Raw genomic sequence first — 14,345 nt, 5'->3', positions numbered from 1 at the left:
AAAGGGCTCTTAAGATGGTCATTCTAAGAAAAGATCCAGCTTTCCTTCTTAAGATGGTCACTGAATTCCACAGCTCAGTTTGTAGTCTTACCTTCGTTTTGCCAGGAACCCTAGTAGAATTTGCCTCGCTTGGGTTTATGTAGATGTATACGTTGAGCATACCAGAGACTTCAGGAAGACGAGTGTCCTGTTCACTCTGCTCAACGGTAGAAGGCCATCCCATATTGCAGAAGCCCAATGGATTTGCATTATTCAATGCGCCATTTTGTCTCGTCAGGCAAGCCTTGTCCCCTGAGGATCACAGCACACTCTACCAGATCATTGTTGGCTTCCTGGGTTGAAAAGTCCAATGTCTCCATTGGCAGTCCGTGCATTAAGGGCGCACATGCGCCGCCCTCTCTCTCCTGCCACCCCCCTATCATAAATAGATAGATTCATGCATTGCATGAATCTATCTATGGCCATCGCTGCCACCCCCTATTCAGGTGCCCGGTCCCTTTTTGGGTGCAGGGCACCTGAATTACAGCGGCGGGGGGTGTTTTTGAAGCACCTGATTAGAGCCATAGGCTCTAACAGGCGTCAAAAAAGGTGACCTGCGAGTGCCATGCTTTGCGCTCGCAGGTCACTCAGATGTGTTAGGAAAGCAAATAGTCATTCACTTTTCTAACACTAAACCGCCTCTCCGCCATTCAGGTGCTCGGGTCTGTTACCTGTCACCTGATTGGCTGAAACGACAGGCGCCGCTATTGGACGCCTATTAGGAGGAGAGGACGGGAGATGAGGATGGCAGGAGACGCATGGAGGACCCCGCTTGTCGCCAAGCAAGGGTAAAACAAAAAGTTAGCCAATGCACATCCAAAATCACAGCATCAGTGCCTAAAGGGTAATTACATCAATAAGAGTGCTGAGATTGGGTTTCCTCAAGAAAGACCCAGGAGTAATACTTTAAATCAGCCTTACTTTTTCTGAACCTTTTCTAACATGGAGGAACCCTTAATATAACTTTTTTGGCTCCAGGGAACCCCAGCTAACAATATATTTACAGCACACGGTACATTAGTGTGATGGTCAATAGGAAAAATGCTTCTTACATTTGTGGTAATTGGGGAAAATCCCCCTTTTACAGATAGCTAAGATCATTGGTGTCAGTGGTTTCTTATCAGAGAGGCAGAAATCGCTTATTGCTGAAGAAACCCCTAGCAACTTCTAGAGGAAGATATAGAAAAAAAAATATAGAAAATAACATGGAAACCAAACCAGACAAATGATACGGTAATACCGTCAGACACTTATCCACTCACCCCAATGGGAGGTGAGGCTCAATGGCTAACAGCATATAGAGAAAACACAGCACTATACCAAGGAGAAGGACGGGTATAGAGAAAGATGCCACATATAGAGCCTCAGAGATAGTGTCCGATAGAATTCAAATAAAGTATCAAAAAATGAAAATTTATTGAAGAATAAATAAACAAATAAAAAAATGCATAAAGTGATCAAATCCTCTACCATTCACCATCTACAGACGTTGTCTATGGACAAACAAACAGAGCATCTTCACTACACATGCATCAACTATGGGAACCATAAAAATGCACTGTGTTTGCAATGTGCAGTATAGAAATGACACCGCCAGGGCCAGGCAGTCCTTATGTGAATGTTATAAAGGAAGGGCAAAAATTGCATGAATCAAAAAATGCCAAAGGGTTGCAGTCTATGGCTGAAGGGGACACACAGGGAAGGAGAAATGTTCAGGGAGCTGGATGGTAGCTAATGAAGTTTCACCCCATACACACTGATTTGAAGAGATCCGGGAAAAAGTGGATGAACTGACATCATATGTGATCAAACATGAAGCAGACCCAGATTTCAGCAGTGGGAGCATGAATAGTAGATATTCATATTTAGTACATGATATACCTTTTTGCCGTTTTCCGTTTTTCTTGTGGCAACATACACCACGCCGGGCTCGTCACCAAAAGTGTGTGGGGAGTGACTCTGTGCAGTTTGGGTAGGATGGCCGCTAGGTGCAATAGCTCGGAATCCCGTGTCTCCTATGTCAGTGTCCGTCCGCGCCGTGGATCCTGGACGGTGATGCAGAGGTGCACGGAGTGTCGGACGCTCAGGGGATAATGTCAACACGTTTCGATGGGAACCCCCAGCTTCGTCAGGAAGCTGATTTGAATACTATCGGACTATCTCTGAGGCTCTATATGTGGCGTATTTCTCTATACCCGTCTTTTTCCTTGGTATAGTGCTGTGTTTTCAACTTCTAGAGGAACCCTAGAACTCTGCTCTAAATATAAAATAGGCAGCACTCCAAACAGCTAACTTTTTTTGAGTTTCATATATTTACAAAAAGAAAAAAGTGCAGTGCTGGAAAAAATGTGTATAATATGACAGTGGACCAACACTGTGCTGAAAGTGACTTATGACTAATTTGATTAAAATCAATTCAATTAATAATTAATAATGCAAATGAAAATAAAATATATATAATACATCGTGCAAGTGAGATAATAAATTAAGTGGAAACAGTCCATAAGGTGCAATACAATCCAGAGGGAAAGGATATCCAAAGCAAGACCCTGGGTCTGTAATCCACCACTGGTGCTGCCCATCACCTGATAGTAAGGCAATGAAGGCTTACCGAAAAGCCTGCGACCGCCCTTGTTCAGGGGGGTCAAAACAGGCTTAGAAGAGCGAATAATGCCACAGGAAACGCTGCTGGAGTCCCACCAACATCTTTGATGAATGGCTAATCAGCAGAAGCAGGAAACACCTTGGATGATGTATTTCAGGAGGTAGTTACCATACAGGCAGAGGGCAGGCTTTTCCAGAAGTCCGGTTAGGGCAAACTCATTGTGTTACCTTATACCACACAGTTCCCTATTATGTAGACGCTATAACTTTTGTGCAAACCAATCAATATACGCTTATTGCGTTTTTTTTTTTTTTTTACCAAAAATATGTAGAAGAATACATATCAAAATTGTCGCTCTTTTTTTGTTTATAGCGCAAAAAATAAAAACTGCAGAGGTGGTCAATACCACCAAAAGAAAGCTCTATTTGTGGGAAAAAAAGGACGTCAACTTTGTTTGGGTGCAACGTCGCACGACCGCGCAATTGTCAGTTAAAGCGACACAGTGCCAAATAGCGATAAGTGCTCTGGTCAGGAACTGGTGTACTTTTAGACGGTTGATGATATCACAACCACTGTCATGTGACAGTGTTTGGGCCTAGCGTTTAGCCACTCAGGCCTGATCACTGCATCATGGGAGGAGATCACACGTAATGTGACGTTGTTGATGAATTTTGATATGACCTGGTGAAATGTATTAGTTTTTCATACTATAAAGACATTGGTGTTTGTGCCTACCCGCAGTGTGAATTTGTTATTAATAATTTTCTTTGACGCAATTATTTGTCCCAATCTAGATGCCTGTAGTCTGTAGCAAACAAGAGGTTGTTTTCGATTGTATTGATATTTTTGTGTTGAAGTGATGCATTAGAGACTTTTTCAACCAGAATTATGCGTAACTCTAGGACACCTCCAAAGGCTGCCTAAAGTAGAACTATAGGCAGATCCTTTTTTTTTTTTCATTTTGTATAGAGTAAGGGAGGGTTATGACCCTTGTCAGCTTTTTTTTTTTTTTTTCGCCATTTGTGTCCCATTGCGGAGATTTCCCTTCACTTCCTGGCCCTTTGCCGAAAAGGAAGTGAAGTTCAAATTAAGGGAATTCCTTGGGGACCCCCAGGCCACCAGAACTAGTGTCCTCATTGGGATTTTCTTTTACTTCCACTTTCAATGATAATGGTAAAATGGACAAATAAAAAGGGTGAATCTCCCTAACTGTGAGCATAGACCGCAATAAAAATTGACAAGGGTTCTAATCCTTCTCCACTCTATCCAAAACTAAAAACAACATTTTGTCTTTAGTTCTACTTTAAGATTCCTTGACTATAAAGCAATTTCTTCCTCTCTGATAAGTTCCTCTGACATCATTGATCTCTTTAGATATCTGTAAGATGGTGAAGGGTGGATTCCTCCCAATGACCATAAGTGTCGGTTCACACTGAGGCAGCACGACTTGCAGCGCGACTGCCTCAGGCGACCTGGACACGACAGGAGCGACGACTTGCAAAACGACTTCTGTATAGAAGTCAATGCAAGTCGCCCCCAAAGTCGTACAGGAACCTTTTTCTAAGTCGGAGCGACGCAACGGTTCCATTGTACAGAACGGGACGCTACTTGTCAAGTCGTCCCAGTGTGAACCGGCAATAAGTGTAAGGAACATTCTTCCCACTGGCCATCACACTAATGTATCAGCTGTAGGTGTAGTCATCATTAGCAGGGCTTCCCTGAGACCAGTACATTATTTTAAGGGTTTCTCTGTGTTAAAAATGTTGAGAAAGACTGCACAAGAAGAACAAGCTGAACATATGGATAAAGAGTTACTGTAAGTGGATTTATCTAGCTATCCTATTTTTAATTAACCATCCATGCAAATGAAAAGAAAACTCTAATAAATATGAAATATATTTTCTTTCTTTCTTTTGATAATGTGTCCTTTAGGTCACCCATAGGCATAATTACTTGATCCTGCCAATCCATAAATTTTAGAGCTGTTACTGATTAAAATTTTCGTCTTCGATTAATCGATTTTTTTTTAATCGATCAACTAATTTCGATTAATTATAACGCACATACAGATCCAACTACTTTTAGCTGACATCATGCGTAGCTCCTCCCCCGTACGCGCTACGTTCAATCAGAACTTCCTCAGCGGGGAGGGGCTACGGCGTCACCCTACAGTCTATTCAAATAGCACCGTTGTGCATCAGGGGGACTGATGGAGAGCCAGAGACATCCATCACCTGCTGAGACAGAAAAGTGTCAGCTCTTTGGAAATAAGTGCCCTCATCATAAATGTTTCTTGATTGCTGGATAACCAATCGATGTCAGTTCATCGTCAAACTGACTTGCAGCCAGGAGAGCCCTCAGATTTGTTGATTTTCATAGCCAAGTCCAGGATTTACATAGATGTTTATCTGAATACTTTGACCAGTGAGATCAATCAAATCGTTAGGATCTGTCTTCCTCAATTTATGATTTCACGGACATCGACGTCACCGGAGTCCTCCCCCCTTCCCTTCGTTAGCAGATGGAGGCACTTGGGGAAGGGGGGAGGAGTCCAGTGACGTCGATGTCCGTGACGTCACCGGATCTCCGACGGTACTCCCTGAAAACCCGGAAGCCGGTGGAGAGGTGAGTACCAATCAAAAGAATTTTGATCGATCAAAAAAATTAAAGATTAATCAAGGAATTAATCTTTCATTTTCCCAGCCCTAATGAATTTAGGTCTGGTACACATTGTGGTAAATTGTCAGTACAGTCCAAAATTTTATTTACGATTTGGGAAGATGTCAAGTAATTTAATGGCACAAAGAAAACGAATGGCAAGATGTCAGAATTGGGTGCCTTAGTGGGGAAACGTCAAAAGATACCTGGACGAATACATTTTTTAAATGAAATAATACTTGGGAATTTGATTTTCACGTGCCTCTGTTTTCCTTTTTTTCTGTAGGACTTGAAGAAGTATCGTTTTTATTATTGGTTTTGCTTCCCTGCATTGTCTCTTCCTGATGGAATAGAACTGGTAAAGAACCCAGTATCTCTTGCTGAAAGATTCTCTAATGTACAGGTAAAGATTTTACCTTGTGTTTTTAATATGCTCAGCCGATAGCCTCGTTTGGGATTATTATTATTATTTTTTTTAGGGAAAAACATATTCTATCTCAGGGCTCAAAATTTCAAGTCCTGAGCTACTAGCCAGGCCTCAAAGGTTACTCGCCACCAGTTGCCCCACCCAACCCCTACCCTGCCCCGCCCCTAATCATGCTCTCATAAATTATCTCATGAAATTACACTTAAATGTTTTATGCAGAATTAAGTTATAAATATTAACAACTTTATCCGTGTCCGCGAATGCAGCCTACCCGTGTCCACCAATGCCTGCGCCCCCCCCAGTGCAGCCTGTGTCCCCCCCCCCCCCCAGTGCAGCCTGTGTCCCCCCCCCCCCAGTGCAGCCTGTGTCCCCCCCCCCAGTGCAGCCTGTGTCCCCCCCCCAGTGCAGCCTGTGTCCCCCCCCAGTGCAGCCTGTGTCCCCCCCCGTGCAGCCTGTGTCCCCCCCCCGTGCAGCCTGTGTCCCCCCCCCGTGCAGCCTGTGTCCCCCCCCCCGTGCAGCCTGTGTCCCCCCCCCGTGCAGCCTGTGTCCCCCCCCCCGTGCAGCCTGTGTCCCCCCCCCCCCGTGCAGCCTGTGTCCCCCCCCCCCGTGCAGCCTGTGTCCCCCCCCCCGTGCAGCCTGTGTCCCCCCCCCGTGCAGCCTGTGTCCCCCCCCCCGTATAGCCTGTGTCCCCCCCGTACAGCCTGTGTCCCCCCCGTGCGCAGGCTGTGTCCCCCCCGTGCGCAGGCTGTGTCCCCCCCCCGTGCGCAGGCTGTGTCCCCCCCCCGTGCGCAGGCTGTGTCCCCCCCCCGTGCGCAGGCTGTGTCCCCCCCCTGTGCGCAGGCTGTGTCCCCCCCCCCTGTGCGCAGGCTGTGTCCCCCCCCCCTGTGCGCAGGCTGTGTCCCCCCCCCCCTGTGCGCAGGCTGTGTCCCCCCCCCCTGTGCGCAGGCTGTGTCCCCCCCCCCTGTGCGCAGGCTGTGTCCCCCCCCCCTGTGCGCAGGCTGTGTCCCCCCCCCCTGTGCGCAGGCTGTGTCCCCCCCCCCCTGTGCGCAGGCTGTGTCCCCCCCCCCTGTGCGCAGGCTGTGTCCCCCCCCCCTGTGCGCAGGCTGTGTCCCCCCCCCCTGTGCGCAGGCTGTGTCCCCCCCCCCTGTGCGCAGGCTGTGTCCCCCCCCCCTGTGCGCAGGCTGTGTCCCCCCCCCCTGTGCGCAGGCTGTGTCCCCCCCCCCTGTGCGCAGGCTGTGTCCCCCCCCCCTGTGCGCAGGCTGTGTCCCCCCCCCCTGTGCGCAGGCTGTGTCCCCCCCCCCCTGTGCGCAGGCTGTGTCCCCCCCCCCTGTGCGCAGGCTGTGTCCCCCCCCCCTGTGCGCAGGCTGTGTCCCCCCCCCCTGTGCGCAGGCTGTGTCCCCCCCCCCCTGTGCGCAGGCTGTGTCCCCCCCCCTGTGCGCAGGCTGTGTCCCCCCCCCCTGTGCGCAGGCTGTGTCCCCCCCCTGTGCGCAGGCTGTGTCCCCCCCCCCTGTGCGCAGGCTGTGTCCCCCCCCCTGTGCGCAGGCTGTGTCCCCCCCCCCCCCCGTGCGCAGGCTGTCCCCCCCCCCCCCCCGTGCGCAGGCTGTCCCCCCCCCCCGTGCGCAGGCTGTCCCCCCCCCCCCCGTGCGCAGGCTGTCCCCCCCCCCGTGCGCAGGCTGTCCCCCCCCCCGTGCTGTGTCCCCCCCCCCGTGCGCAGGCTGTGTCCCCCCCCCCCCGTGCGCAGGCTGTGTCCCCCCCCCCGTGCGCAGGCTGTGTCCCCCCCCCCCGTGCGCAGGCTGTGTCCCCCCCCCCCCGTGCGCAGGCTGTGTCCCCCCCCCCCCGTGCGCAGGCTGTGTCCCCCCCCCCCCCGTGCGCAGGCTGTGTGTCCCCCCCCCCCCCGTGCGCAGGCTGTGTGTCGTCGTCCCCCCCGTGCGCAGGCTGTGTCCCCCCCCCGTGCGCAGGCTGTGTCCCCCCCCCCCCCCCGTGCGCAGGCTGTGTCCCCCCCCCCCCGTGCGCAGGCTGTGTCCCCCCCCCCCCGTGCGCAGGCTGTGTTTTTCACGATTGGTGGACTGTTTTCTTTTTTTATATAGTTATTTTTTCACTTTATGAATGACATTTTAGTCATAGTTTGCTTAATATTCTTTTAGACCCCTTTCACACTGAGGCGCTTTTCAGGCGTTTTAGCGCTAGAAATAGCACCTGAAAAGCGCCTCTCATGCCACCCCAGTGTGAAAACCCGAGTGATTTCACACTGGGGCGGTACGCTAGCAGGACGGGAAAAAAAGTCCTGCAAGCAGCATCTTTGTGGTGGTTTGGAAGCGGTGTATACAACGTTCCCAAAACACCCTGCCCATTGAAAGGAATGGGCAGCGCTGCCGACGCATCTGCATAGCATTTCAGCAGCGCCGCAACACGGGTGCTTTTAACACTTTCTTCAGCCGCTAGCAGGGGTTAAAAGCGCCACACTAGCGGCCAAAAAGCAAAGCTAAAACGATGGTAAAGCACCACACCTATTCCCCAGTGTGAAAATAGCCTTATTAGTGGCAGCAGTGAGCACTACACATATATTTAGAGTATTAGTACTGTTGAACAACATTTAGTTGTTTTCACACAACTGTTTATTTCACCTCTATAGCGCTAGGATTTGTTTGCTCAATTAATTATGATAAGAGAATGTCAAACAAACTAATCTAGGTGCAATGGCTCCGGTGAGGCTGTATTTAAATACAAACAAGGTGCTCCTATTAGGCCTTAAGTTTGGAAGCTACATAAGTAATACGTCCAAAGAGGGTGCTAAACGAATGAGCTGTGAGTGCAAAAACTTTTGTTGGAGTTTGTTCAGCAAAATAATACAAAAGGGTCAATGCATTTCAGGGGTTATTGGTATCCCCCTACTACAGGGTTCAAATATTGTATATAACTGGGAGAACTCAAATGGCAGAAGAGTTCCCCTCTATTCCTGTTCAAGTGACCACTCAGTGTGGTCTGGCATCACAGACCACACTGCACCAGGGACCTTGAGCCTCCAGGTATTGGAATACTGAGAGTCTAACCCCCCCTTATTTATGCTGGTACTTAGGATTGTACCATGACAGATCTGGCACTAGGGGGATCAGGACCTGGAAAATGAAACTCCCCTATTTCTAGAGACAGTCTTATTTCCACAAACTCATTTTATGGGGCAGCAAACCAGCTCTGGCTAGCTTTGTTTCCAAGGGGATATTCTCAGCTGTCTTTTTCACTGTGTTGAAACAATTGGCAGATATCCGTAAGAATTTGTGGAGAGATGATTTTAAGAGGTTTTGGTTTTTGTCCCCACAGGAGCTACCTTGTGATTTTCCTTCCTACCACCCCTGCTTGGAATGGGGGGGGGGAAGAGGGAAGGTCCGAGGCAGATGCATCCTCTGAAGAGTATGCCCAGACTTGTAATGTGTCTCAGTCATAAAATATCCACAGTCAGTTTTCTGGCAGAGGTGGCCCATAAGACCTTGGAGTTGCTGCTGTCAGAATTTTTGGGGCTTAAGATAAGACATCAGGGAAAACTAACCAAGTCATTTGCAAAAAGTGGGTAGTCCTTTCACAAAACTCTGTGGTGTCTTACATATATAAGACACGTACCGTCTGGTTGGTGTGCAGGAAAACAATTTGTCTTTTTATAAGGTGTCCTTGTTGTGGAACCCACCATTGCATCTATGGGATTTTGCTGGTATAGGCCACAGAGCTTGGAACCTTTAGGTGCAGTTCACCGACCAGGTAACACTTGTCCCCAGGATCTTTAAAGGCCTGGACATTGTTTACCGGGCAAGTCAAATTTTTATTAACACAAGATACCACTGCCCCACTTTTTCAAAAACTTCTCCTCCCATAGAGTAAAGGAGAGAAAATCTCTTTGGCTGCACAAACACCCAACGTAGGTGATCCCATTCAGCATACAATTCCTCCAAAAGAGGTTGCAAGGGAAAATCCTGTGAATTCTGAGGGAGACTCAGAGACCCCAAAGAGGAATACGTAACCAATGAGGACTCAGCAGGGGGCAACCCAAAGTCAGCTCGAACCATTTCAGATAGAGATTGCACTAATGCCTTCTCCACCTGTGGGACTGCGGATCCCTGCGCTTTTACGGGCACTGAAGTAGCATCCACCATCTAACCATCTTCGAGCTCTACTCTGACTATCTCCTCATCAACGTCTACCCATTCCTCTTCTACCTCCTGAGAGGACTCTGGCGAAAGAGACCTCTCCTGTTTCTTACCGCCTTGTGCCAAGATAGCAATCATTCCTGCAATTTTACCTTCCATGCCCACCAAAGCAGCTGCCAAGTCATCCTTTAGTGGCATAACCCCAGGTAGATGCCCTATGCAGGGGCCACAATACCATATAGACGTAATGGCTCTGATGCACCTGTCACCTCTGGGCTTTTGGAGGAAACAAATACAGTGGGACAGCAACTAGTGTCCTCAGGAGCATCCCTCCTTACTTTCTGGAAGCAATTCCAAAGCTCACTGCTTGATAAACACAATCTGTGCCTAACCAGCTGCATTTTTAGCAAAGTAATTCAGCACACGCTGGCCCAAGAAACCCCTTCAGCTGCCAGCATTCATCACACCCCGAGGCAGTACTCGATGTGCCCAGACAAAAAAATCAGCCCTGCTCTGTGTCCCTTGCAGCCCGCCAGTCACCTGTGTCTTCTGGGCGCCCAGAAACACACAACTGGCTTCATTACTCTTAGGGTCGATACCAACAGCCATGTTACTATGACAAACTTCTGGTCTAACTGATCGTGCGTGCGCTGGCATGGAAACACAGTAAAAAAAATGGCAATATTTTTCTAAAAAGCTGCACAGAAAAAACCCTTGTAAACAAATTACAGGGCACCAGGCAAGACATTGTCTAAATACATAAGGACACAGAACCTACCTCTGCCCCTAGTGGTTCCTAAGGAAAAATCCACCAGGCAGCAAGAAACCATTAATGGGTCGGACTCACCATTCTCTCGCTGCCATCACGGCGGGCTCTGTCACACCAGGCCTTTAGGGTCCCCCTCACACTACCTGTACAGCACCCTACTCAAAACACCATGGTCAGTAACAAAATGCATAGGGTTCCCTATCCGCAGGGTCCAGCTCAGTGCTGGCATCCTCCCGCAGCATTTTTTACTGGCAAAACATGGAAGATGTACTGACGGAGCACACTTTTTTACTGACAACCTGAAAAATGACCTATTAAAAACTCGGACAACCAATAATTAAACAGTATAAACATAATATGGAAACCCTAACAATACCCACAGCAAGTAATTTGCCTGGTTTACAGTTAAAAAGTCAACACATCACGACAAATTATTAGCCCCTGATATTTACAGAAAGTTGTAAAAATCACAGATTTTTACAAAATGTCCATAAATTTACTGACATTTGGCAGCCCTGGTCCAGCGCCACATTACAAGCAGTCCCTGTCCTTATCCATCGTGATAGGGCGCTGGTACCATACATCTTGGCTGTAGTAATGGATCTGACCTACCAATCTCCTGATCCTTGTATTCACTTGTGGATCTGGTAACATTGTTTAGAGAGTTGAACTTCAGTGACCATCATCTTCAAGACACTGGCAAAAAAAAGAGTAGGGGGAGTTCTAAAGGGGGGAGGGATTTCCTGTTTGTTTGGTCTGCCAGTGTCCATTCACCTATAGGTGGCACATAACCCAGGATAGGTAGCCTGTTCTGTGCCCCATGATGTACAAATAAATTCTGTTTTATTGCTTCTATCTAAATACAAACCTTATTGCTCATACTGAAAACATTATAATGTTATTTTTTTAGCTTATCCTGTAAATGTTCTTTTTTTTCTTTTCTCGGCAGTCACTCAAAGAGGATGATTGAGTAAAGCCGGGTACACACTGTTCGTTATTTCTTCAACCCTGCAGGTTGAACGAAAAAAAAAGTCAGCTCCGGTTGGAGCTGCTGTATTAACCATGTGAGGTTATTTGGTTTTCCAGCATGCATGTCCGACAGAAAACGGCTGGCTTCTGTCGGACAGACGGACATACACACGGGCCCAATGTCTGCCATTTTTTTATGAGCCGGCAGTTGTCTCCCGACATTCAGCCTGTGTGTACGAGGCTTAACAACGCTAGCTGCTAGAATCAATTAATAAAATCTCTATGTGTGTGTAAACATTTGATATGTTTTCTATTGTGAATAAAGAATTAGTTATTTATATATATATATATATATATATATATATATATATATATATATATATATATACACAGTGTATACTGACAGTACATTTTAGCTTTTGATCTAAAGGAAACACCTTTGACCTATTTTCCACTTCCAGGTGCTGAATTTTCAGAAAGCCTATGATGACCTCTGCCACCGTGAAGGAGCCAGTCCACAGCCTTATTTTTTAATTCGCTACACCAAGGATACATTTTATATGTCTCCACTATGTGATTTCAGCAAGTTATTTAAAGAAAAGGAAAAGGTGAATAAAAAAAGGCTTACACTCCTCATTGTTGTCAAATTCAGATACTTCATAAGCATATTGCAGCTTGCCAGTCCTTAGATATGGTAGCTTTGTTTTCCCTTTGTTTTAACTTAGTCATTCTGCCATTAACACACTTCTGGCCTTAGTATGACAACACTCTTCTGTATCAGGACAACAGAAACAAGATAGGCATGCAGACCCGCACCCCTCTTATTGCCCATAACCTAGAAGTATGTGGTTCTGTAGTCCTCATAAAACAATGTAACTAATGATTGTCAGAAGAGGCTGATAACTCAGGAAGTTATCAGCTCAGAAGATTTCCTGCAATATTAACGAGAACCTTTTGAACTTAGAAAGCAGATAGAACAAATGCATTTATTGGTATATTTATCAGGGTAAAAGGAACAAAGTAAGAGAAGTTCATTATTTGGTTTTACATATATTTTAACGGAGAAAATCCATTCATTGGCGCTTGATGTTATTATCAAGATGATAAATCCATGTTATTGGACTTTATCTTGACTTTAGTATGTGCTATGTACAGTACTACCTGCAGCTGAGGCATATTATTAAATGTAAAGATCTAACAACATTTTATTAATATTATTATTTTGCTTCCTTAGGTTATCCTTGGAGTTTATGATCCGTGCACTTTATCGCAGTATCCTGGTTGGCCGTTGAGGAATATTTTAGTACTGGTTTCTTACCACTGGTATTGTATCTCAGTATTTAATATATTAATAGTCACAGCTGTACTATATTTATGAAAAACTATTAGGGCACACTGTGCTCCTTAACAGTAAGGAAGGGGGAAATTACCACTGCCTAAAAGTTATTGTAAAATTTCTTCTTCCTGCATGAATGGCGAAATAGAAACCAATGGGATAAACAAAGATATAATAAAATATAGTTTAAGAATATACTGTAACTCTAAGTTTTAATTAAAAAAAGAATATGTTAATGCATAGAAGTTAATGTAGAACTAAACCCACATGGTTAAAAAATTGTGTGATTTAAAAGTGTTTTTCAAAGGCATACAAAATACACTTTAAAACTCCTAAAACCAACCAAAATCCACCTAAGGACAGTCAGATTTGCAAAAGGTCCTGAACTATCTCTTGTCTCGAGGAGTAGTTATGCCAGTACCCATGGAGGGCAGCTTTAAAGAATTGTATTCACACCTGTTCACAGTTTCAAAACCCAACAGGGGTATTCATCCTTTCCTAGACCTAAAATCCCTAAACAAATTCCCAAATTTTGCATGGAATCCGCAAGGTCAGTTATTGCGTCTATGATAAGGGGAATACTTTTCAATCATATGCACCTGGGATGTCTATCTGCATACTACCAATTATCCACCTCATCAGCGTTTTTTACGCTTTTCAGTAAGAGCCCAACAATTCCAGTTTGTGTCACTGACATTTGATCTATTCTATGCTCCCAGAGTATTTTCAAAGATTCTTTCAGCTCTTCTTGCCCTTCTAAGAACGCAAGGGTATCTAGGTCACAAGTTATCTAGACCACCTTATTCAGAAGGACTCATCTCCCTTGTAGCTATCTGCAAATGTCCACAGGACAATTCTGATGCTTCAGTCTTTTGGTTGAGTGAATGCTTCAGTCTTTCGGTTGAGTGATCTGCTTCCAAACATCTGCTCTCCAACCTTCTTTTCGCCTGGAATACTTAGGTATGATTCTAGACACAGCCAGATCAAAAGTATTCCTTCCAGAGAAAAAACTGTTGTGAGATTTTCCATGAGAGTTCTGGGTCTCACGGTGACCCTTCTGCAAGGCTGTTCCATTTGCAAAATTTAATTCGCAACCTCTTCAACACAAAATCTTGTTGGCAGGGAACAAGCATGTTCCCATGTCTCAATATAACCATGCTTTTATCCAGCCAAGCAAGAAATTCCCTATTTTGGTAAATCTCCAATCCAGCCTTGACAGTGGGGAAACTAGATAGATATAGGGAGACTATGATAGATACTAGTCTTACAGCTTGGGTAGGAGTGTTCCAATCCCCTCACAAATCAGGAAACATGGTTATTGGTGGAAGGAAAGCCCCTCAACAACATCCCGGAGCTCCGAGCAATAAAAATGTCTCTGTACCACTGGACTCCCCTTCTTTAAGACC

At 46.3% G+C, this 14,345-nt stretch overlaps 1 protein-coding gene across 2 annotated transcripts in view; it reads left to right on the top strand.

Annotated features, from left to right (window-relative positions):
- LOC141103117 (ubiquitin-like modifier-activating enzyme ATG7) overlaps positions 1-12,996 on the top strand; it is a 40,984-nt gene extending 27,988 nt beyond the window's left edge. For both annotated transcript variants that reach the window (XM_073592368.1, XM_073592369.1), the window contains exons 6-8: positions 5,589-5,705; positions 12,065-12,211; positions 12,838-12,996. In XM_073592368.1, coding sequence (XP_073448469.1) covers positions 5,589-5,705; positions 12,065-12,211; positions 12,838-12,981 — 408 coding nt within the window. In that variant the 3' untranslated portion in view covers positions 12,982-12,996. The remainder of the gene's footprint in view (positions 1-5,588; positions 5,706-12,064; positions 12,212-12,837) is intronic.
- The last annotated feature ends 1,349 nt before the right edge of the window (positions 12,997-14,345 follow it).

Source organism: Aquarana catesbeiana, linkage group LG07 (assembly GCF_042186555.1).
Source record: "Aquarana catesbeiana isolate 2022-GZ linkage group LG07, ASM4218655v1, whole genome shotgun sequence".
Classification (NCBI taxonomy): Eukaryota; Metazoa; Chordata; class Amphibia; order Anura; family Ranidae; genus Aquarana; species Aquarana catesbeiana.
The sequence above is the reverse complement of the archived record's forward strand: the minus strand, read 5'-3'. Positions and strand labels throughout refer to the sequence as shown.